At 35.3% G+C, this 23,332-nt stretch overlaps 1 protein-coding gene across 1 annotated transcript in view; it reads left to right on the forward strand.

Moving 5' to 3' along the window:
* The window catches only part of LOC143233649 (uncharacterized), a 43,047-nt gene that overhangs the window by 18,998 nt on the left and 717 nt on the right, over positions 1-23,332 (forward strand). Inside the window, 9 exon segments of the mRNA XM_076470107.1 lie at positions 1,761-1,889; positions 4,169-4,314; positions 4,861-4,987; positions 4,990-5,021; positions 9,281-9,411; positions 16,676-16,778; positions 18,381-18,512; positions 22,023-22,108; positions 23,164-23,250. Of these exon segments, the coding sequence (XP_076326222.1) occupies positions 1,761-1,889; positions 4,169-4,314; positions 4,861-4,987; positions 4,990-5,021; positions 9,281-9,411; positions 16,676-16,778; positions 18,381-18,512; positions 22,023-22,108; positions 23,164-23,250 (973 nt within the window).

Raw genomic sequence — 23,332 nt, forward strand, 5'->3', positions numbered from 1 at the left:
CAAAATGGCACTGAACAATAAAACAGTGCTACGAAACAATAGAACATTGATACTAAACAATAAAGGAGTAGTATTGAACAACAAAACAGGGGTACTAAACAGTAGAACATTGATACTGAATAATGAAACAGTAGTACTAAACAATAGAACATTGATAATGAACAATGAAACAGTGGCAGTAAACAATAAAAAAGTGCTATTGAACAATAAAACAGTAGTACTGAACAATAAAAAAGTGGTATGAACAACTGATTAACATTTCGTTTGTACACTTCCACGTGTTTTAGAACTTAGCTAAAGACTCCATCTTGTGTTAAAAAATTACCACATTGTACATACATCATGCCCACCAGTGGCCCAGCGATATATGTGCGAACGTACAACACTAGGAGCAGGGTATCGATACCCGTGGCAGCCAGAACACAAATAGGACATTGTGTAGTTTCATACTTAGCTTCACACAAACAACCATAAATCGACTTCAATGCTAAGATCTCTCCTTCCGAACGTCATCTCTACATCAAAATAATACAGTGCATAAGATCATTGTAGGCATAATGAAGTTTATGTCGGGGAAACAGAAAGCCAACTACAAGTTGGATGTAATGAACATACAGGACCTTCGTTGATACATGCCAGACTATCTGAACATTGTCTTGATGGTAACAACCTTAGATAGCACAAAAACTGGAAACATTTCAGCAAGAAGAGCATTATTTAGGTACAAAAATAAAAAAAATAATCACATTCAGAAAGTTGTGTGTTAACCGAGTGTATCACTAAATTGATATAAAAGAACAAGGGAAAATGACATTTTTGTGTTAGAATAGACACCTACTAACAATACTTATTTTAATTTTTAGTTACCTATTAACAATGCTTATTTTAATCTTATATACCTTCTACAAATACTTATTTTAATTTTAGATACCCACTAACAATACTTATTTTAATTTTTAGTTACCTATTAACAATGCTTATTTTAATTTTATATACCTTCTACAAATACTTATTTTAATTTTAGATACCCACTAACAATACTTATTTTAATTTTAGATACCCACTAACAATGCTTATTTTAATTTTATATATCCACTAACAATACTTATTTAATTTTTTAGATTCCCACTGACAACATCCAAAGAATGAAACGTTCGTACATACGATGTAATTTACATTCACTTGAGGGTGGATGGGTGGGTGATATTACTTGAAAATAATACAGTTAAGTACATAAAGATTATAGTTAATTACACTAAACGATGGTATCGCTCTAGGCTGCTTGTCTGTGATACAATTGTAGGACTTGCTTATTCATAAGCAACACCTTTGATTTAACATGTAGTTCTTCTGTTTATGGTGTATACCCAGTAGTCGAATACCTTTAATTTAATCTGTAGTTCTTGGTTTGGTTTGAATTTCGCACAAAGCTACACGAGGGTTATCTGCACTAACCGTCCCTAATTTATCAGTGTAAGACTAGAGGGAAGGCAGCTCGTCATCACCACCCATCGCTAACGTTTGGGCTACTCTTTTACGAACAAATAATGGGATTGACCGAAATATTTGAACGTCCCCACGCCCTGTAGTTCTTTTGTTTGCAATGTATACCCAGTAGAATAACACCTCTAGTTTAATCTGTAGTTCTTTTGTTTATAATGTATACCCAGTAGAATAACACCTCTAGTTTAATCTGTAGTTCTTTTGTTTATAATGTACATCCAGTGAACGAACACCTCTAATTTAACTTGTAATTTTAGATACATGCGTTACTGGAAACATGCTGCCACAGACATTTGTTCCAGGCTTCCATAGTGAATCTGATGTTCGAAAGATGATGTACAAGTCCTTGGGCAACACTGGGATGTTTGTATCTTATCTCAGCCTTGGTGAGTGTATATTGACACAAGGTAAACAAAGAGTGTATACCCTCGTTATGTATCAGTATTTGAATTCTTTTGGTAAATACAAAACAGGTCAAACGTTTCTTAAGAAATACCATATTCTCATTTGATTGTAAAAATGTTTCATCAAAAGTTAGGCACGATCATCAGACGTCAACACTATTCGACTTAAATTATAGCCCTGCCCTAACATGAAGGGTAGGTAACTTCTTTGGCACGTTACTTTGTGCTATTTGTAACCTCTGGACTAGCTTTATACGTGTAAAACAACATTTATTTCTTACAAATTATTAAACAAAAAGATAGGTATAGGAACTGTATGATGTGCTACATAGATAGTTTTACTGCTGTGAAAAAGATCTGTAAACAAACTGGTGTATAGTATAACTTGATTTGTATGTTTTATAATCTCGATATGACACTGATAATTATTTAACTATTGGATGCTTCAGTAATCAGATTCGTTCACGTGTAAGTCGGAAGAAGCTTCGGTTTCTACCTCTCTGTAAGGACATCTGATGATGAAGCGTTTATATAATAAATTGGAAAATATTTCTTTGATGGTGTCACCTGTACATTGACTGGTCACTTTAAGATGACCTTTCCACTATATGTACATTATTATATGCAAAAAAAAAAAAGCTCAACATGTGGTAACTGATTTACCTGTGAAAACTCAGGGACATTGTCATAACACAGCTGGTACCGATAGTAGCGGGTAAGAGCAAAGATCTACTTTCAAAACAGTATGATATGTAGGTGCCATTCTAACAAAATGTTATGTTTTGTAAAGTAGTTTCTTTTATAGCTTGTTTAAAGTAATATTTATTCTAGATGTATCAACAATGCCAGTCGAAAAGGAATAAATCTGTCGTTAGTGAAGCTGTGGTCAACAGCAGAAAGACAAGACAATTGAACCATGTTACAGTTAACTGGTGTTTTTCAACAGAGAGCAGAATCCAACTCCAACCAAACTGTGTAAAGAACGTTATAAAAACTTTCATTTGATAGCCAACAGCTATTCCAAAAACTCGTTCTTTTAGATACAGAAATAGAGGTTTCAGCGCTACTTTGTACATAAATTGTTATTCATCAGTGACTGCAAATATATAATGTGGTCATTTCACCCTTCTCTGTATAGATAGTTGAGTAAACGTTTAACAATATCACAAAAGATATGTGGTGCTATGTGTCTGATCTATAACAATATAAAATGTATAGGAGTTAAAAGGTTTGGATGAGGTATACTGTCACAGGTTAGGTTCTTTATAAATGTAACACAATCTAGCCAAACGTTTATTAAATATAGTTTATGTTAGAAGAACACGTAGGTTCAAAAGGTCTTGATAGAAATGAAATAGAAACCCTATAACTCGAGGGCTTTCGAAAGGTCCACCCCTCAAAAGCGCTCGGGTTATGAGATTTCTATTTCATTTCTGTAGAATAGAATTGGTACCACAATCCTTTATAGAAACCAATAAAATAAACTTCTATAAATACTTAGAAAAATTAAGTAAAATAAGCTCACTTCAGAGTCACACCAAATTTAGTTTCTTACAGATCATTAGAAAAAGACGGAAGAAACTGTATTTGAATAAGTTTACGTGAGGATAACTTGATTTGTATGTTTTGTTACTTATTTATTTCAGGTCTGAGATAAATATTGTTGGGACCGGTAGAGAGTTTGGTTTGTTTGTTTTGTTGCTCACTTATTTTAGGTCTGAGATAAACATTATTAAGGGAAAAAAAATCGTTTAAGTCAAATAACAGTGTCGCCTCTCTGTCCTATGTGTATCCAGTGTTTATGTTATGATATCGTCACTAGAGTTTAGAAATCTCAGAGTATGTTATAAAAGTTAGGTTGAATGATGTAACAAACCAGCAAGCAAACAAACGTGGTGTTTGAAATCAGTGTAATGGCTTTACAACAGGTAGAATGAAATTTCTCTTATTGGGGGAACAATTGAAAAAAGGAAAAAAACTCCTAATACTGGTTGTTAGTACAAGTTAAAGTTTTAAGAGTGTGTGTGTTTTTCTTATAGCAAAGCCACATCGAGCTATCTGCTGAGCCTACCGAGGGGAATCGAACCCCTTCTTTTAGCGTTGTAAATCCGTAGACTTACCGCTGTACTAGCGGGGGCCTACCGTTTCAAGAAGTTCGTACATCGTGCTGTGTTTTAAAATATCTAGAACTTTTCTTATGGTATAGAATACAAAAACGTTGGGGAATAAAAGTTTTTTTTTTTATTTTTACGTTAACAAAGGGTCTTCCCAGTTAGGATACTTATACCAAACATCACGTGAGGAAGACGGGATCAACATGGTTCGAGAAGCTGTACGAAAAGGTATAAACTATATTGACACATCCCCCTGGTACGGATTTGGAACAGCTGACGTAGTTCTTGGTAAGGTGAGTCGGTGAAGACCAATAATACATGTCATCATTCCATTTATGAAATGGACAATTCGGTTCTTGATAAGAAATGTTATCATTTATTATCCACGTATATTTCTAAAACAGACCCTATAATAATGTACAATATTATGTTTCTTTTTGTCTCACTATATTTTTAATGATTGTAGTATTCTTAAGTTATAAATCCCTATTCTGACTTCACGAATATTTATAAGAACACTAGACATGGAGTCAAAACAGGTACTCGTACATTAAGAGAATATAACATTTGGATTTTGATTCAACTTCTTTCTGTCCTCCTTTTGGCCATTTCTATCCCCCTTTTTTTGAATGAATAGTTTCAATTATCTTGTCAAACTTTGCTTTAAACACGATTATTGCTCATTCACTGTGATCGAAGTTTTCGTTTCGTAAATGCATTCTTATAATAAGACTCCAAACGAAGTATTTTAAAGTTTTATCAACGAAAGTTTTTTTTATGGGTTTGTTAATACGAATATTGCAAGTTACAGACACTAATAAAGTTATTACATCACACAGGCGTTAAAAGGAATTCCGAGACAGGCCTACTACTTAGGTACCAAAGTTGGAAGATATAATCCAGAATATCCAAAAATGTTTGATTTTTCTGCTGCAAAAACCATGCAAAGTGTTGAAGAAAGCCTTCAAAACTAGGAGTAGATTACGTAGATGTTATTCAGGTAAGTTTAAATCAGGTCAAGGGAAAAAGAAAACTTTATGAAAGCAAAGTGGAAGAGTTAAAGAAGGTGGTGTTATATTAATAATAAACAGTGTTAATGAAACAGGTAATTTGATTCTGTTTGTTTTATTTTGAATTTCGCGCAAGGCTACACGAGGGCTATATCCGCTAGCCGTCCCTAATTTAGCAGTGTAAGACTAAAGAGAAGGCAGCTAGTCATCATCACCCACCGCCAACTCGTGGGCCACTATTTTACCAAAGAATAGTGGGATTGGTCGTCACATTATAATGCCCCCACAAGTGAAAGGGCGAGCATGTTTGGTGCGACGGGGATTCGAACCCGCACCCCTCGGATTACAAGTCGAACGCTTTAACCACCTAGCCATTCCGGGTCTGCAATTTGATTCTATGGTAACTGATCGTTTATCCAATTTGAAAATTTAATTCAGAAGGAATAAATATTGTTTGTTAGTTTGTATGGTATTAAGCACGAAGCTGCATAGTGGGCTGTCTGTGCTGTGTTCGCTGCGTGCATCGAAACGCTTATTTTTGTATATTACGTTCCTGAGCTTACTGCTGAACCACGAGGTGGCAGTAATAAGTATATTGACCAATGTTTGATAACGAGAAACTAAATTTTCTTTATTACTAATGAGTCCTTGTGGTTTTAAAAATATAATTTGATATTCCATGTGGAAGAGTGAATGTTTTCGTGAAAAACACCCACCTTTGACAAGTAATACAAGGCAACTCAAACCTTATCAACACTTTTAATCGTTCTATAAATATTGCCTTGAAAGTTAGAGTGAATTGTAATCCCTGGTGGCAAACATTATAACTAAAACCATACTTGTGAGACATCTTACTCCAAGAGAACTTTTTTCCAATAATGGCATTCTTAACTTTGTACTCGTACATATTTATACAGTTTCTCTCGTAGGAGGTACTGGAATTAAAATAAATATTTAAAAACTCACCACCCGATTAGTTAATTAATTAAACCTACCATATATACGCACTATCGCAATATATATATATATATATATATATATACATGTTTTTTGCTTAAGGCATTAACTGAATGGTATTTCCATAATCAGCAACTTTACTTAAATATTTTCTCTCACAATTATGTTGTCACTTTAGGGTTGTGAGATAGTCTGTCTGTCCCTATGATTCTTGGCAAGGTCACCCTAGGCGCCGAGGTCGAGGAGGAGGGGCCAGACTATGAACAACACAGAAGACCTTAACGGTGGAAGGAATGTGGAACATTTCAAACGGTTGTGATGGCGAATGAAGATTACAACAGGGAAGAACTGCCAATCTTGTCGGTTGTCCATGCCATTGGAACATTGGTACCGGATTGCCAAAGTTGTGTAGTTAAGATATATCTCCACTCTAAAAGAGGTCACGCTCGGGCTTCTCCTGGGTCGTTTAACAACACGTTAAAGCCCTAGAGTAATTCCATCAGAGATGCAGCCTTCAAATCCTTGGAATCAAATGGGAAGACAGGAGAATCGACATCAATGCCATCGAAGAGGCCTATTCCACAGGCACTGAAGTCCAGCTGATAGAAGATCAAATTCCTTGGACCTGTCACTGTCTTCGTATACAGGAACATCGACTTTCTTGTCAGATCCTCCACTCGGAACTTCGTCACGGCACTTGTTCTTGGAGTGGACAAGTACAAAAAAGGTGGAAAGATAATTTGAAATAGAACTCCGAAAAAAAATCCATCAACCTCAACACATTGGAGGAGAATGTGTCTGACCATTCGTTGTCTAATTTATAACGTGTCAGAAGAGGAGAGAAAAAGAAGCCAAATCTTCCAACGTCTTCCTCTGAGTGCTATCTGCCAGAAGTGTTCCATACAATCTCCAGTTGGACTATTCAGTTACTTGAGGACACATTCCCACGAGGAGTCATCGTCTTCGTTCGCAGAGGACTGCTATTGCTGTCAACTAAAGACTATAAGACAGGGAACCCCACTTGCTCCGCAGTAAAGTTAAAGGCTTATAACATTAAAATCCACTATTCGATCCCCGTAGCATTGCGCTTGACGACAAATAATTAAATGATTGCAAAATAATATTTTTTAAACTTTGTTTTCCCGCTAGGATTCCGTGTACTTGCAAATGACTAAAACGAAATTCCATTCACCTACGATAAGCGTTAACTCGTTGTGCCGTCGTAACAGATTGTAACACCTAGTAACGTTATGTGCTGTTACTTTCACACTGTTTTAATATGCTATAAATTCCGAGTGGTTAAACAGGATCTCGCGCTCCAGTGCTGACATATTGTTTCATTCTTGTCCAGAAAAATGTAACTGGACATTTTCCAGGTTGATTCCTTTGCCTGTAGTTTCACTGGATAATAGAAAATGATAATTGAAACCTCGTTACATATTTCCGCCGCATCATATTCGTTCTGAGCCACGTTACATGATGTATGTATGTTTTTCTTGTAAGAAACATCTTATTCAGAAGACTATGAAAGTAATTGTGATATTCTGCACTAATACGAAAATAGCCAAAATTGTATTATAAAATTATTCTTGAATAGATCGGTACCTGTGGGACATCTCCCAAGCAAAGAAAATCGCTAAAAAGAGCTCCCTTTCTATATGAAGCAACAGTACTTAGGTTAAAAAAAAACGTTGTCTCCCGTAATATAGTTTTAGGTTGATGCAGTGGTTAAAATCTAGGGGCCCCCAAAGCTCAGAAAATAGCTAAAACAAGAGACCAAGGAGAACTGATGTTTTATTGTGATAATTGAATGTCCGTAGTGGACCTACAATCCACAGTATATGATTATACGAAAACTTGTCTTCATCGGGCAAGATTGACATTAGGGCTAACTCCTTCAGTTGGGTGGATCTGGTAGTAAAGGTCTCACGTCTCTGGTTGCCACAAAAACCGGTGACTCTAACGTACAGCGTATGATTAACGAAAAGCTGTATTGGGCACGTGATTTTTCTAAGAATGACCTTGTGGGTTAGGCAATATTCCCACCCCAGGGTTTCTATTTCAACCTCGCCAACTGTAAATTAATTAGTTTCTTGAATTACATTACGTAAGGCCAAACTATTAAATGTGGTATTTAATTTTAAAACCAAGAAACAAATTAATTTCCTTGACGTTTACCGGAAAAAAGCGTGCACGCTTCAGTGTATCTTTTATCTATTAAAAAAATCTTCACCTTGAATTTTAAGACAGCAGTATTACGTTAATCACAATAAAAGTTTTGATTATTTTTCTCAATTACAGTTTTAAACCGTAAGAAAAGTATGGTATACGCTTTCAAAGCAAAATATATATATATATCAAGATATATACCCTTAACCCTATCTGAAGAAAAGTAAAATGTATTGAACTGATAAATATTTACTTGAGATAAAGTGGTTACGGAATTATCTTCAGAAGCGACAAATAAAAATGTTTAACAAGGACGCAGAGTGTAAAAAGATTTGAATGAAAAGTGGTTCTCAATTTTTTTTACAGATTTTTCCATGACCTCCGGAGTAGTGTTATAACCTCGGACATGTGTGCTAAAAGTTATGAAAACAATCAGCGCTCTCCCATGCTCGTACAGCTGCGATATTTGCTATATATGCACTAAGACAGTGTGAGACTTCTAGGTGGTAAAATGTGACTTAAACTTCTTGTCTTCTGGTTTGAACGAATTAAAAACAGGTTTTATTTTTACCTAGAACAAGAATACAAACAAATCAAGTGTTAGAAAGGAATCGCCACATGATAATATTGATAGTCTGAATTATGTGTGTGGGGTGTGGTTTTTGAATTTCGCGAAAAGCTCCACGAGAGCTATCTGCGCTATCTGTCCCTGATTTAGCAGTGGAAGACTAGATTGAAGGCAGCTTGTCGTCACCACCCACCGCAAACTCTTGGGCTACAGTCGAATAGCACACAGTTTGAAAGTTTTACATCGAACCTACGTTGTACTGGTATATCTGTGCCTAACACTGTACATTTGTAAACTGAAAATTCAGAAACGTTTTTGAGAACCGTTTCCATTTACAGTTACTTCGCAACAATTGTTGAATGTTTGTTGACTTTACAACTGACTGTAATACCTCAAGTTGCTATACCTCGTGAGACACTGTTGGGATTATGGCCCAAAATACCGTAAACAACAAGAATGTGCAACTCATGAAACGATACATCCTACTCTTTATAAACTTAGAAGTTTATAAATTCCACAAATCTCTAACAGTGGGCTTTTTATTCTTCCCACCAGGTACACGATCTGGAATTTGCTTCTTCTTTGGATATCATATTACACGAAACTCTACCAGCTCTGCAGAAAATAAAAGAATCGGGAAAAGCTAGATTTATTGGAATTACAGGATATCCTCTGGGTGTACTAAGGTGAGATATATAATTTAAAACAAAAAGATCAATACGTTATTTTAAAAATCACGACTTTAAAAAACACAGGTAACCATTATATGACATATTTCTACATTTGAAATTCAGGTGTTTATTCTCACGACTGTCGTAGATAAAACAAATAATTTCATTGCAATCGAATTAGGAACTATAATTATTACATAGATTTTTGCTTTGGAGCATTTTCTTTATTTCTTTATAGTTGAGCACAAAGCTGCACAACAAGTGGCTATCTGTGCTATGACCACCACGGGTATTGAAACTCTAATTATACTGTTATGAGCCCAAAGATCTGCCGTTGTACCACTAAAGGGCTCCTCGTTTTAAAAATGTAACGATTTCTTTTCGAACGGGTCGGAAGTAATTTTACTCTAGGGGCGTTATTTTGTCATAAAGTGAAAAACACGTCTTCCATTGGAGGCACTCTTTAAAATTTTAAACTCAAAAATTCATCGTCTGTTTTTCTTAATAGCTCAACTATTAGCTTGAGGACTTTTAACGCTAAAATTCAAGGTTGGACACAGAGGATTTTCCAGTTTGCTCTTAACAACAACAAAACACCCCCATTTTACTCGTTCTTGATTTTTCTGTTATTGGATACACATCCACAGATAAAGTTTCAAGGTAAATGTTACTCTCACACCACTAAACGTTTCAGATGTTTATTTTCACACTCTTACTTATACCTTATGTACACCCTTGTGGTCTTACTAACTATTCAAGTCTTTCGCGTGGATTATTGTTAATAACATTATTTCGTCATTCTGCAGCCCTGTAATTACTAGAGGTCAGTTTACTCTCCATTTCCGCCGATATCTGTCGGTGATCACGTTTATGGAAGTCATTTTAATTATCTAGATTTCATTATGAAAGCCATGATTTCTGCATCAATATACCTTATTGTGGTTTAAAACGATACGTATATTTCTTCAATGTGCCTGATTGATCCCCATGTTTAACTTTCAAACCGAGGGTCGTGGGTTCGAATCCCTGTCAAATCAAATATGCTCGCCCTTTCAGACTTGGAGGCATTATAATGTGTCGGTCAATCCTACTATTCGTTTGGGTTGAGAAAATATTTTACATAGAAGTGGGTTTTCTCGACATCACTGAATCCTACTATTCGTTGGTAAAATAGTAGCTCAAGTGTTGGCGGTGGGTGGTGATAACTAGCTGCCTTCCCTCTAGTCTTATACTGCTAAATTACGGACAGCTAGCGCAGATAGCCCTCGAATAGCTTTTCGCGAAATTCAAAACAAAAGAAACCAAAAACTTTCAAATAATCTCGTTCATAATACATATAGGGCACTAGCATTTCAACAACATCACTTTCAAAGGAAATCGTTGCTAATGGAATCTTTTATGCAATACCAGATCTTACTAGGTCGGTTACATTCACAACACAAAAATTCTTGTTTGAAAGTTTCATTATTTCTGTTATTCATTACGACATATAAATATTTATGTTAATATTGTTGAAGCTGGCGAATCATTCACTATGTTGGATAAAGTAGGGAATGTAAACAGAAATCTGGCAAATTGTTATCGGTTTCATGACAATGAAAGCCGTGAAAAACAAAGATCTCGTAAATTACTATCTCTTTCACGATAAAGTAAGTCTTGATAAACAAAGAGCTGGAGAATACCAATTCGTTTTAAGATAAAGTAAGTCATGATAAACAAAGAGCTAGTGAATCCCTATCCGTTTCAAATAAAGTAAGTGTTCATAAACAAAGAGCTGGTGAACCACTATGAGTTTGAAGATTAAGTACGTCCTGATCAACAAAGAGATGATGAATTCCTATCCGTTTCAAGATAAAGTAAATCTTGATAAACAGACAGCTGGTGAATCACTATCTGTTTCAGGATAATGTAAGTCATAATAAAGAAAGACCTGGTGGATCACTATCCGTTTTAGGATAAAGTATGTCATAATATTGTTTGTTTGTTTGTTTTGGAATTTCGTACAAAGCTACTCGAGGGCTATCTGTGCTAGCCGTCCCTAATTTAGCAGTGTAAGACACGAGGGAAGGCAGCTAGTCATCACCATCCACCGCCAACTCTTGTGTTACTCTTTTACTAACGAATAGTGGGATTGCCGCAACTATATAATACCCCCATGGCTAGGAGTGCGAGCATGTTTGGCTCGACCGGGATGCGAACCTGCGACCCTCAGATTACAAGTCGCACGCCTTAACACGCTTGGCCATGCCGGGCCACAAATGTCATAATAAACAGAGAGATAGTGAATCCCTATTTGTTTCAAAATAAAGTAAGTGTTGATAAACATAGAGCTAGTGAATCACTATGCCTTTTAGCATAAAGTAAGTCATGATAAACAGAGAGCGAGTGAATCCCTCTCCATTTTAGGATAAATAAGTCTTAATAAACATAAAGCTGGTGAATCACTATGTGTTTCAAAATTACGTAAGTCTTGATATACAGAGAGCTGGTGTATCACTGCATTTCAAGATAAAGTAAATTTTCATAAGCATAGAGTCGGTGAATCGCTATGCATTTAAAGATAAAGTAAATCTTGATGAAGTGAGAGCTGGTGGATCACTATCCAATTTTGGATAAAGTAAGTTTGATAAACAGAGAGCTAGTGAATCCCTATCCTGTTCAAGATAAAGTAAGTCTTGATACACAGAGAGCTGGTGAATTACTATCTGTTGCAAAATAAAACAATTCTCAATAAAATGAAAGCTGGTGACTCACTATGCATTTCAATGTAAAGTAAGCCATGATAAAGAAATAGCTGGGGTATCACTATCCGTTTCAGGACAAAGTAAGTCATGATAAACAGAGTGCTGGTGAATCCCTATCCATTGCAAGATAAAGTAGGTCTTGATAAAAAGAGAGCTGGTGAATTTGTATCCGTATCTGGATAAAGTTATCCTTCATAAACAGAGAGTTGGTGAATCACAATTCGTTTCAGGATAAAATAACCCATAATAAACAAAGAGCTGGTGAATTCCTGTTCGTTTTAGAATAAAGTAAGTCATGATAGACAGAGAGCTGGTGAATCCCTGTCTGTTTCAGATAAAGTAAGTATTGATAAGCAAAGAGCTGTTGAATTTCTTCCGTTTTAAGATAAACTTATTCATGATAAACAGAGTTGGTGAATCACTATGCATTTTAAGATAGAGTAAACCATGATAAAGAAAGAGCTGGTGGATCACTATCCGTTTGAAGATAAAGTAAGTTTTGATGAACTGAGAGCTTGTGAATCAGTATGTGTTTCAAGATAAAGTAAGTCTTGTTAAATAGAGAGTCGGTGAATCACTATGCAATTGAAGATAAAGTAAGTCTTGATAATTAGAAAGCTGGTGAATCACTATTCGTTTCAATCTAAAGTAAGCCATGATAAAGAAAGAACTGGTGTATCACTATCCGTTTTACGATGAAGTAAGTCATGATAAACAGAGTGCTGGTAAATCCCTATCCATTTCAAGATAAAGTAAGTCTTGATAAACTGAGAGCTGGTGAATCACTGTACATTTCAAAATAATGTAAGCCATAATAAACAAAGAGCTGGTAGATCACTATCCGTTTTAGTATAAAGTAAGTCATTATAAACAGAGTGCTGATGAATCCCTATTCATTTTAAGATAAAGTAAGTCCTGATCAACAAAGAGATGATGAATTCCTATCCGTTTCAAGATAAAGTAAATCTTGATAAACAAACAGCTGGTGAATCCTTATGCTTTTCAAGATAAAAAAAGCAATGATAAAGAAAGAGCTGGTGAATCACTATCCTTTTCACCATAGGTAAGCCATGATAAACTGATAGCTGGTGAATCACTATCTTTTTCACCATAGGTAAGCCATGATAAACTGATAGCTGGTGAATTACTATCCTTTTCACCATAGGTAAGCCATGATAAACTGATAGCTGGTGAATCACTATCCTTTTCACCATAGGTAAGCCATGATAAACTGATAGCTGGTGAATCACTATCCTTTTCACCATAGGTAAGCCATGATAAACTGATAGCTGGTGAATCACTATCCTTTTCACCATAGGTAAGCCATGATAAATTGATAGCTGGTGAATCACTATCCTTTTCACCATAGGTAAGCCATGATAAACTGATAGCTGGTGAATCACTATCCTTTTCACCATAGGTAAGCCATGATAAACTGATAGCTGGTGAATCACTATCCTTTTCACCATAGGTAAGCCATGATAAACTGATAGCTGGTGAATTACTATCCTTTTCACCATAGGTAAGCCATGATAAACTGATAGCTGGTGAATCACTATCCTTTTCACCATAGGTAAGCCATGATAAACTGATAGCTGGTGAATCACTATCCTTTTCACCATAGGTAAGCCATGATAAACTGATAGCTGGTGAATCACTGTCCTTTTCACCATAGGTAAGCCATGATAAACTGATAGCTGGTGAATTACTATCCTTTTCACCATAGGTAAGCCATGATAAATTGATAGCTGGTGAATTACTGTCCTTTTCACCATAGGTAAGCCATGATAAACTGATAGCTGGTGAATTACTATCCTTTTCACCATAGGTAAGCCATGATAAACTGATAGCTGGTGAATCACTATCCTTTTCACCATAGGTAAGCCATGATAAACTGATAGCTGGTGAATCATTATGTGTTTCAAGATAAAATAGGTCCTGATAAAGAGAGAGCTGGAGAATTCCTGTCAGTCTCAAAATAAAGTAAATTTTGATAAACAGAGAGCTGGTGAATAACTATGCATTTCAAGATAAAATAAGTCATGATAAGCACAGGAAGTGAATCACCATGCGATTCAAGATAAAGTAAGTCTTGATAAACAGAGAGTTGGTGAATGACTATGCATTTCAAGATAAACTAAGTCATGATGAACAGAGATTTGGTAAATGACTATGCACTTCAAGATAAAGTAAGTCTTGATAAACAGAGAGTTGGTGAATGACTATGCATTTCAAGATAAAGTAAGCCATGATAAAGAAAGAGCTTGTGAATCCCTATCCATTTCAAGATAAAGTAAGTCTTGATAAAGAGAGAGCTGGTGAATCACCATCCGTTTTATGATAAAGTAAGCCATGATAAAGAAAGAGCTGGTGGATTACTATCTGTTTCAGGATAAAGTAAGTCTTGATAAACAGAGAGCTAGTGAATCCCTATCCATTTCAAGATAAACTAAGTCTTGATAAATAGAAAGCTGGTGAATAAATATGCATGTCAACATAATGTAAGTCTTGATAAACAGAGAGCTGGTGAATCGCTGTGTGTTACAAGATAAAGTAACTCTTGATGAATAGTGAGCTGGTGAATTCCTATACGTTTCAAGATAAAGTAAGTTTTGATAAACAGAGATTTATTTGTTTGTTTGTTTGTTTTTCTTATTTCGCGCATAGCTACTCGAGCGCCATCTACGCTAGTCCTTCCTAATTTAGCAGTGAAAGATTAGAGGGAAGGCAGCTAGTCACCACCACCCACCGCCAACTCTTGGGCTACTCTTTTACCAACGAATGGTGTAATTAACCGTCATATTGTAACGCCCCAACGGCTAAAAGAGCGAGCTTGTTTGGTTCGATCGGGATTCGCAACCCTTAGATTATGAGTCGAACGCCTAAACCCACGTGGCTATGCAGGGCCTTGTAAACAGAGAGCTGATGAATCACTTTGTTTTTAAAGATAAAGTAAGTCTTGATAAATTGAGAGCTTGTGAATCACTATACATTTGAAGATAAAGTAAGTCTTGATAAAGTGAGAGCTGGTGAATCACTGTGCTTTTCGAGATAAAGTAAGTTCTAATAAACAGAGATCTGGTGAATTCCTATCCGTTTGAAGATAAAGTAAGTCTTGATAAACAGAGAGCTGGTAAATCACCATACTTTTCAAGATAAAATAAATCACAATAAACAGAGAACTGTTGAAATTCTGTTTGTTTCAAGATAAAGTATGTCTTGATAAACATAGAGCTGGTGAATCACTATGCATTTCAGGATAAAGTAAGCCATTATAAACGAAGAGCTGGTGATCGCTGTCCGTTTTAGGATAAAGTAAGTCATGATAAACAGAGAACTGGTGAAACACTATCCGTTTGAAGATAAAGAATGCTTTGATGAACAAAAAGTATAAGGTTAGCTTTCATCTAGGTAACGTCTGCTTTTTGTGTTACAAAGTACATATGTATAAAATTTTTCCTTCGAGTGTTATATCCAACTTGTTCATTGTTGTGTTCTCCGAGCATTAGGGATTGAGTGATTCCTTGTGGTGGACATAACGCACATAACTCTTTTTGTAGCTTTGTGCTTAGCTATAAACAAAGAGAAACATAGCCTATCTAATCCCTAATTACAGTTTAGCTGCATTTGAAAGCACAATACAATTACTCTCAGGTGATAAAGTGAACTTTATATTATATATATGTATATAGTAGATTAAACTAACAAGTAACTCCAGTAGGATACACAAGTAAAAAACAAAAAAATGTGAGTTTCATATTTTCATTTGAAAGTGAAATTGATATAAACATTTTCACTGGTTATAGTGCTCTGAACGGTTACCAAACTATTCTACTCCATGAAGCTCGGACCCTCATGGCCAGGTGGTTATGACACTCAACTAGTAATCCGAGGGTCGTGTGTTCGAATCCTTGTCACACTATACATGCTCGCCCTTTCAGCCGTCGGGGTGTTATAATCAATCCCATTATTCATTGTTGAAAGAGTAGCCCAAGAGTTGGCGGTGGGTGGTGATGACTAGCTCTCTTACCTCTAGTCTTACACTGCTAAATTAGGGATGGCTAGCGCAGATAGCCCTCGAGTAGCTTTGCGTGAAATTAAAAAAAACAAACCAAACCAAAATACAATGTTTTCTAATAATAATGAACACTCAGTGACACAGCGGTGTATCTGTCTGTTGACTTACAATGCTAGACTCGGCGTTTCGATAACCGTGGTGTGCAAAACGAGAATCCACGTTGTGTAGCTCTGTGTGCTTAACTTCAACAAACAAACCAATAATAGTGACTAAAATTGCATTGTTTTCCAATAATAATAATAATAACAAAAGTAAACCAAAACATATATTTATTCCAACAATAATGACAAAAATAAAAAATATTGTTTTCCAACAATAATGAAAAAAAACAACAAGTTGCGTACAGGTGATTGTTATTTACAAAACAACTTTGTTCTTACGATACATATTTATTTTTGAAAAAATTATAAAGCATAATTTCTGCTTTCATTGCTTTCCGTGTTCATATTTATGACAGAGAAGTGGTAGAACGGAGCACTGTGAAATTAGACTCTGTGTTGTCGTACTGTCGCTGCACACTATTTGATCAGTCTTTACTGGAACACATCCCATTTTTCCAGGTAAGTACGTATAATTACCACTGAATGAGTTACGAGATAAGATAAATAATTAGAAACTCTACATTTCCAAAAGTGTCACTTTACCTTTAAGTTAGTAGATTTATGATGTTAAAAGTTGGGTTTCAATACTTTAGATGGTTATAGAGTTGACTTGTCTTTCTACTTCTTCAGATTTTTTTTTATTTTATTTTATTCACTTTCTAATATTATAGAATGCTGTATCAACCTCAAACATGTGTACTTGTCTAAGCCTAGTTCGACTCTTCCAAAATCAAACTGGTAATAAGTGCTCGTGATAACGAGAAACCCACTTGAAGTAAAAATGTGTCTCTAGACGGCTGGTATGGGTATTAACACTTTTATTAATAAATCACAGAACAACGTTAACCTTAAGATGATCTAAGAAGGTTAAAACGTTGTTCTCTGCTTTATTTTGGTGAAAATGTTAATACCCATACCAGCTGTTCTGAGATACATTGGTAATAAGAGTATTCTAGGGTTTTACAGCTGACCACCAAAGTTTCATAATCTTGTCAAATGTTTTGGCCTTAACAACCAGTGAGTTGAGAACTGGAACTCATGACAACCAGTCGAGCTGGTACCTAAGGTGGATAGATCTATGACCTTATAAGGCGAGTGTCAGGTTTAACTATACTGGTTCTCTCAGTATTTCCCATTCTCAAAACACGCTTAAGCTTAAAATAGTTATGTTTCTCCGTGTTTTAATGAACTAAAATATCAGAATTCCTTCAAGATCTCTTACACTCTGTGAGTTAGCACATTACCTCTGGGGGGACCATATCTTTAGGTATTCTCAGACTAGCAACCTATGCAAGTTCATAAAATATTACTGATTATTATTTCGATGTTTCTAATTTTCAGTGGTTTGTAAATTAATTTAAGAATGCGTGTACTTGATTTGTTTATAATGAGCTTGAAGTTATAAATATTGGAAGATCCTAAACTGAACTTAGTTCGTAGGGCCGTATTGTAAGGTCATAAAATGAATTTTGCTTCTTAAAGTCGTATTGTTAGGTCATAAACAGAATTTTGTTCTCAGAATCATACTTTACGGTCATAGATTGAACTTCGCTCCCTAGAACTGTATTGTAAGGTCATGACTGAACTTTTCTCCCTAGGACCACACTGTAAGGTCATAAACTGAACTTTGCTCTATACTATAAAGTCACTTTCAGATTTTGACCAACAGCTTTGAAACAATTGTGTTTTTTAAATATTCAAAATCTTCCTTAACATTTTCTTCTTATACTTTCGTGACCTTTTGTAGAATCGAGGTCATCAGTCGATACTTAAAATTAAAGAACAAGCAATGGACAATAGTTAGTTAAGAGAAAATTAATTATTGTCTCCAACAACCTTGGAAATACCAAAGTCTCTGATCGAGAAAGAGCCGATGGGCGACAAATATAAACCGTTTTCGAGTTGCCCGAAACTTCGTCGTCTACTGACTTTATCGTCCAGAGTGTTCATTGGTTTCAAGCTAGTTGGGAGCCTTTAAGGATCTTATCCCATCATGAAAAGTGAAAACACAGTTTAAATCGTCCTTCAATAATTTTAGAACTTTTGTTTTCTACTTTTCAGAAACATGGCTTAGGAATAATTAATGCTGCAAATTTAGGGATGTCCCTGTTAACAGAAGAAGAAATTCCAAAATGGCATCCAGCCCTACCCGAGATCAGAGCAGCATGTGCAGAGGCTATTCGATATTGTAAGGTAGGTCAGACAGCTTCGATCAATAAGTGTTCTGCTAAGTTATATCTTTCGTTTATGGTTACTTCATTAACACTATTGGATATGCTGTTCAAATAATTTTTTATTTGCGTTTATTACTGTTATAATTTGATTATAACGATTGTTGTGCATTGTTGGTGTAATATATGTGTTTGGGAATAACCGAAACCTACTAAACTGCCCGAACCACGTGAAATATTATTGGTGTTACGGCCGAAATCATCGTTAAAAGCGAGAGTACATAGTTGAATAAACAACGCATTATAATCTTTGTAAGTAGCACGTAGAAGACACATCTTTAGTCAGCTATACTGATAGCTTGGTGGATTTTTAGTTTCGCTCTGTGTACACAACTAGCTCGGATCGAAAATTAATATTATTTCGCAACGTTTTTTTTTTTTTCGAAATCTTAGAGTAATAGTTTATTACTGGAAAAATCTACAACGTTACAAAAAAGTGTCGGAATGTCATAGTCAAATAATATGCTTTATTCAGCTCACCTGGTCCAAAGATTTGGAAAATTAACCTCGGGATCGTAGTAATTATATGTGAGTGGGGACACCGTTAAATTGTAGAAAAATAATTACCAACGAATTATTTGTAATTAAACACGAAGCCACACAATGAGCTATTTTTTTCATTTTTGCTCTGCCTACCATGACATTCCGCTGTGCCACTGGGGAGGGTAATAAAATGTTAATATCTTTATGTAATATTACAAACAGTTTGAAATAGTGCACAATAACCAAAACTGCAAAAAAGTAAAAATATAATAACTGTTTCTTGGCTTACTTATTCGATAAAAGTAATAAACTTTTTAAGCATTAATTATTTTATTATTGTAAAACAAAAGTATCTTGCAACATGTTATACTCGAGTCATCAGACGATGCAATTAAAACATGCAACATAATATATTTGTTCTGAAATCATCATCATCATACTGTGATGGAACTCTTGCTTATATGATACTGGAAAACATTTTTATTGTGCAATGTGCAACTCTCAACTTCGCGAAATTTTTATTCTGTGCGCATGTAGATTTGCAAAAGGTGTCACGATTTTGCTGTTTCATCTCCGTTTGCCGTCACGGAGAACTTTATTTTGCTTCTTTTCTGAGTGTAGATCTAACGTCATGAATACCTCACACGCGGATCTAATGTACGAGCGCCTCGTGTAATCGGCTAGTAATAAATAATTATGCTTTAAAACAGTGGTTCTCAAAGTGTGGTCAGCAGCCCACTGGAGGCTTACGAGGGACCTGCAGGTGATGTATCAGCTGGTCACATCAAAAGGAGTTCCATTCTTTTTATTAATTTTGAGGAATTTTTTGTGTGAATGTATGTATGCGTGGTTGTAAGCGAAAGCAGCTGGGATAAGACTAGTGGGTGGTTTGATTCGAGGATAAACAAATTTGATAACCACTGGTTTAAAAGGTGTATCACTTTTATCGATAAAGATAAAAGCGGTTGCCCACATAAATCTACACGAAGAAATACATTTTCTTTTTTGACAGAAGGAATCTTCGTTAAAGTAGAGGTATTTTAGGATTGTAAGAATCAACAATGTATTGTGTGTAAGTACTAGTGATTACGAATATTGTTGTGAACTGAAATTTCGAGGACCTCGCTTAACGATTGTAAAAAGTAGCTTTTGCAACACATGGAGAGACACTTTAATATTGTTGGTTTGCTACAGTTGATATACTATAAACCTTGGAAGATATAACTGTGATGAACACTTATTAAGCGGGAAACTACAGATACTTGACCAGCAACGTTTATAAGTTTCGAACATTACAAGCCGTTTAACTTCAGCAGAGAAAAACTCATGTGCGAACAGTGTGTGTGTGTGTGTGTGTGTTTTCCTTATAGCAAAGCCACATCGGGCTGAGTCTACCGAGGGGAATTGAACCCCTTCTTTTAGCGTTGTAAATCCGTAGACTTACCGCTGTACCAACGGGGAACGTGCGATTAGTGAAAAGCTAGTTTAGTTAAGTGAAGTGTACCAATATCAACTCGAAATTAATTAATTCGCTCCTCATGAACCGCCAATAAAACAATTCCGGATCTGATAGAAGACTCGGTATTGTTTGTAAGTATTTGTATTAACCATTATTATAAATTGTATTATTGTTTGTATATTGAAATATACTTGTATTAAGAAAGAAAGGTGCATGACAACATAATAAATTTGATATATATACATCGATATTTAAGTAACTTCTAAATCCAAATTACAATTTAATCAGTTTTAGGCAATTTAAAAATGTTGAAACGTAACCTACTAAATTGGAGGCTCGTCTGGGATAAATTATAATACGTAACAAACTTAATGGAAGACACCGTGAATCAGTTTGAAGTTATAAACTTATTTTTAAGTGAAAGATCTGTCAGCTTAGCTTTCAGTCCTTTTACCGAAAATTAAAGTTTTTATTGTATAGAATGTTTACAGTAACGAGTGGGTAAAATAAAAAATTAGCGAAGCTTTCCACAGTTTAATAAAATAATTTTAGATATTTGACAAGAACAGAGGAACAGATACAACATAGTTAATGAAGAATGTTTTGTTTCCTTTTAGTGACTGGTGCTTGAGCATTTCTTGCCTGTAAAACAACAAAACAAAAACAAATTACACCAAGAATAAATCGAGAAGCTTTTACAAGTCCTAAGAGAAAACACGTCCTTTGAAACCACGGGCGCAAGTCTCAGACAAGTATTGTTCATTTAAGCATCATGGGATGTGTCTTAAAATTATCAGTTTTAAACCTTCTGTTACGGTACAGAGGAAGACTTCTTAGTTCAATCACGTTATTACGTTACTTGCCCCTGTGGTGTTAGGTCTTTGTTCCTGCATGTATATTAATTAATTGCTATATTGATATTTACAGTATTTCTATTAAAACATGGTTTAAGTTTTAATTTCGGGTACTTTTCTACATATGTGCTATGCCAGTACTTGAATTATCAGATTCCATTATTTTTCAGTGTTTGTTTGTTTGTTTTGAATTTCGCTCAAAGCTACTCGAGGGCTATCTGCGCTAGCCGTCCCTAATTTAGCAGTGTAAGACTAGAGAGAAGGCAGCTAGTCATCATCACCCACCGCCAACTCTTGGGCTACTCTTAACGGATAGTGGGATTGATCATAACATTATAACGCCCCCACGGCTAAAAGGGCGAGCATGTTTGGCGCGACGGGGATGCGAACCCGCGACCCTCGGATTACGAGTCACAAGCCTTAATCCACCTGGCCATTTTTTTCAGTGAATCTGACTAAATATATATTTAAATACCAATCTAAATTAGCACAAAAGTCGTAAATCATTTATTCCATCAAGTTTTTGAAGCAAATTCGAATAAGAATAATAATAAAAAAGCCTCGAAGGTAAGTTTATTATAAATTTATTGCAGTCTCGTTGGTACGTTCAAAGTCTTTTTGTAGAAAGTTCGGACCAAGAACCTAATCTGCCACTGATTTATTCATTTTTTTGAAGGACCAAGGAGTTGACATTTCCAAGCTGGCGATCTGTTTTTCTCTTAACCATTTGGGTATAGACACTCACCTTACAGGAATGGCTGAGTAAGATTTATTTTATACAACAGAATTTAAGTTACTTTGTCAGACAAGTTTCAATATTGTTTTTGCGGGTGTCTTTTAGTTTAAATATTTCTGTCCTTATAATTTTTATCATGAACAGATCACTTGAAGCTTATCTGTTACACTCTCTCAGGGCTTACACTTGTTTTTTTGTATTCGTTACTGAGGAAGATAATGTAAGATCTAGCGGAAGTCAGAAATGTAACTTCTTTTTTCTGTTGTGTTGTTTTTTAAGAAGGGCATGACATTTTGGCTATTTGACGAACTTTAATGTAAAAACATCTATTTTTTAACACTACAGTTAATTTAAGTAAGAGTGAAAAGAAGTATATATACTATTCAAATTATTTTTATTTGGGTTTATTACTGTTGTACTTTGATTATAACGATTGTTTTGCATTGTTGGTGTAACATGTGTTTGGGTATAACCTAATCCTTCTAAGCTTCCTGAACCGCGTAAAATATTATTGGTGTTACGGCCGAAAACATCGTTATATATCTAACAAAACCGAAACACTTTATTAATTGGAGATGTATGAACATGTAAAAATAAATACAGATATTCTATTATGTTATATACTGATCACCTCTTGAATATTTATTTTCTAACAATACCATAAAATATCTTAATTCGTATGGAACAATCATGTGAGTAACAAAGCTATCAATTGAATGGGCTGGGTATGGTCTGATGGTTAGCTCACCGAAATGTGAATCAAAGGGTAAACGGTTCAATTTCCTCTAGAGTAAAATTGTGCTCTGTACTTAAAATGTTAGGTGCGTTATAAGAGTGATGGTTAAATCCCTCTGTTCGGTTACAGTAGCCTAACAGTTGGCGGTGGGTGCTATTCACTATCTCCTTCCCTCTTTATAGCTTTATACAAATTTCCGAACGGTTCTAATTGTTTATGTTTAGCGCGTAAGAAAAAGCAAAACAAACGTAACTCTTTGCCCTTCTATCTTTTGATAAATTATTGTTAAATTTCGTATTGTTATTTAATATGTATAACGTGTGTTTCTTGATGTAAATCTCACAGGTCCGCACATTTGGAGAAGAACTTGAAGACGTTATTTGACGGACTGGATGCCAAAGAAGAAACAGTTCTGGAGGAAATTCAGAAAAGGTTGGAGACGTTTTGTGGTCATAATTATAAAACTTCCCAGCATCTTATTTAAATATGAGTTTACTTGTAGTCTCTGTAGAAA

This window comes from Tachypleus tridentatus, chromosome 12 (genome assembly GCF_004210375.1).
Source record: "Tachypleus tridentatus isolate NWPU-2018 chromosome 12, ASM421037v1, whole genome shotgun sequence".
Lineage (NCBI taxonomy): Eukaryota > Metazoa > Arthropoda > Merostomata > Xiphosura > Limulidae > Tachypleus > Tachypleus tridentatus.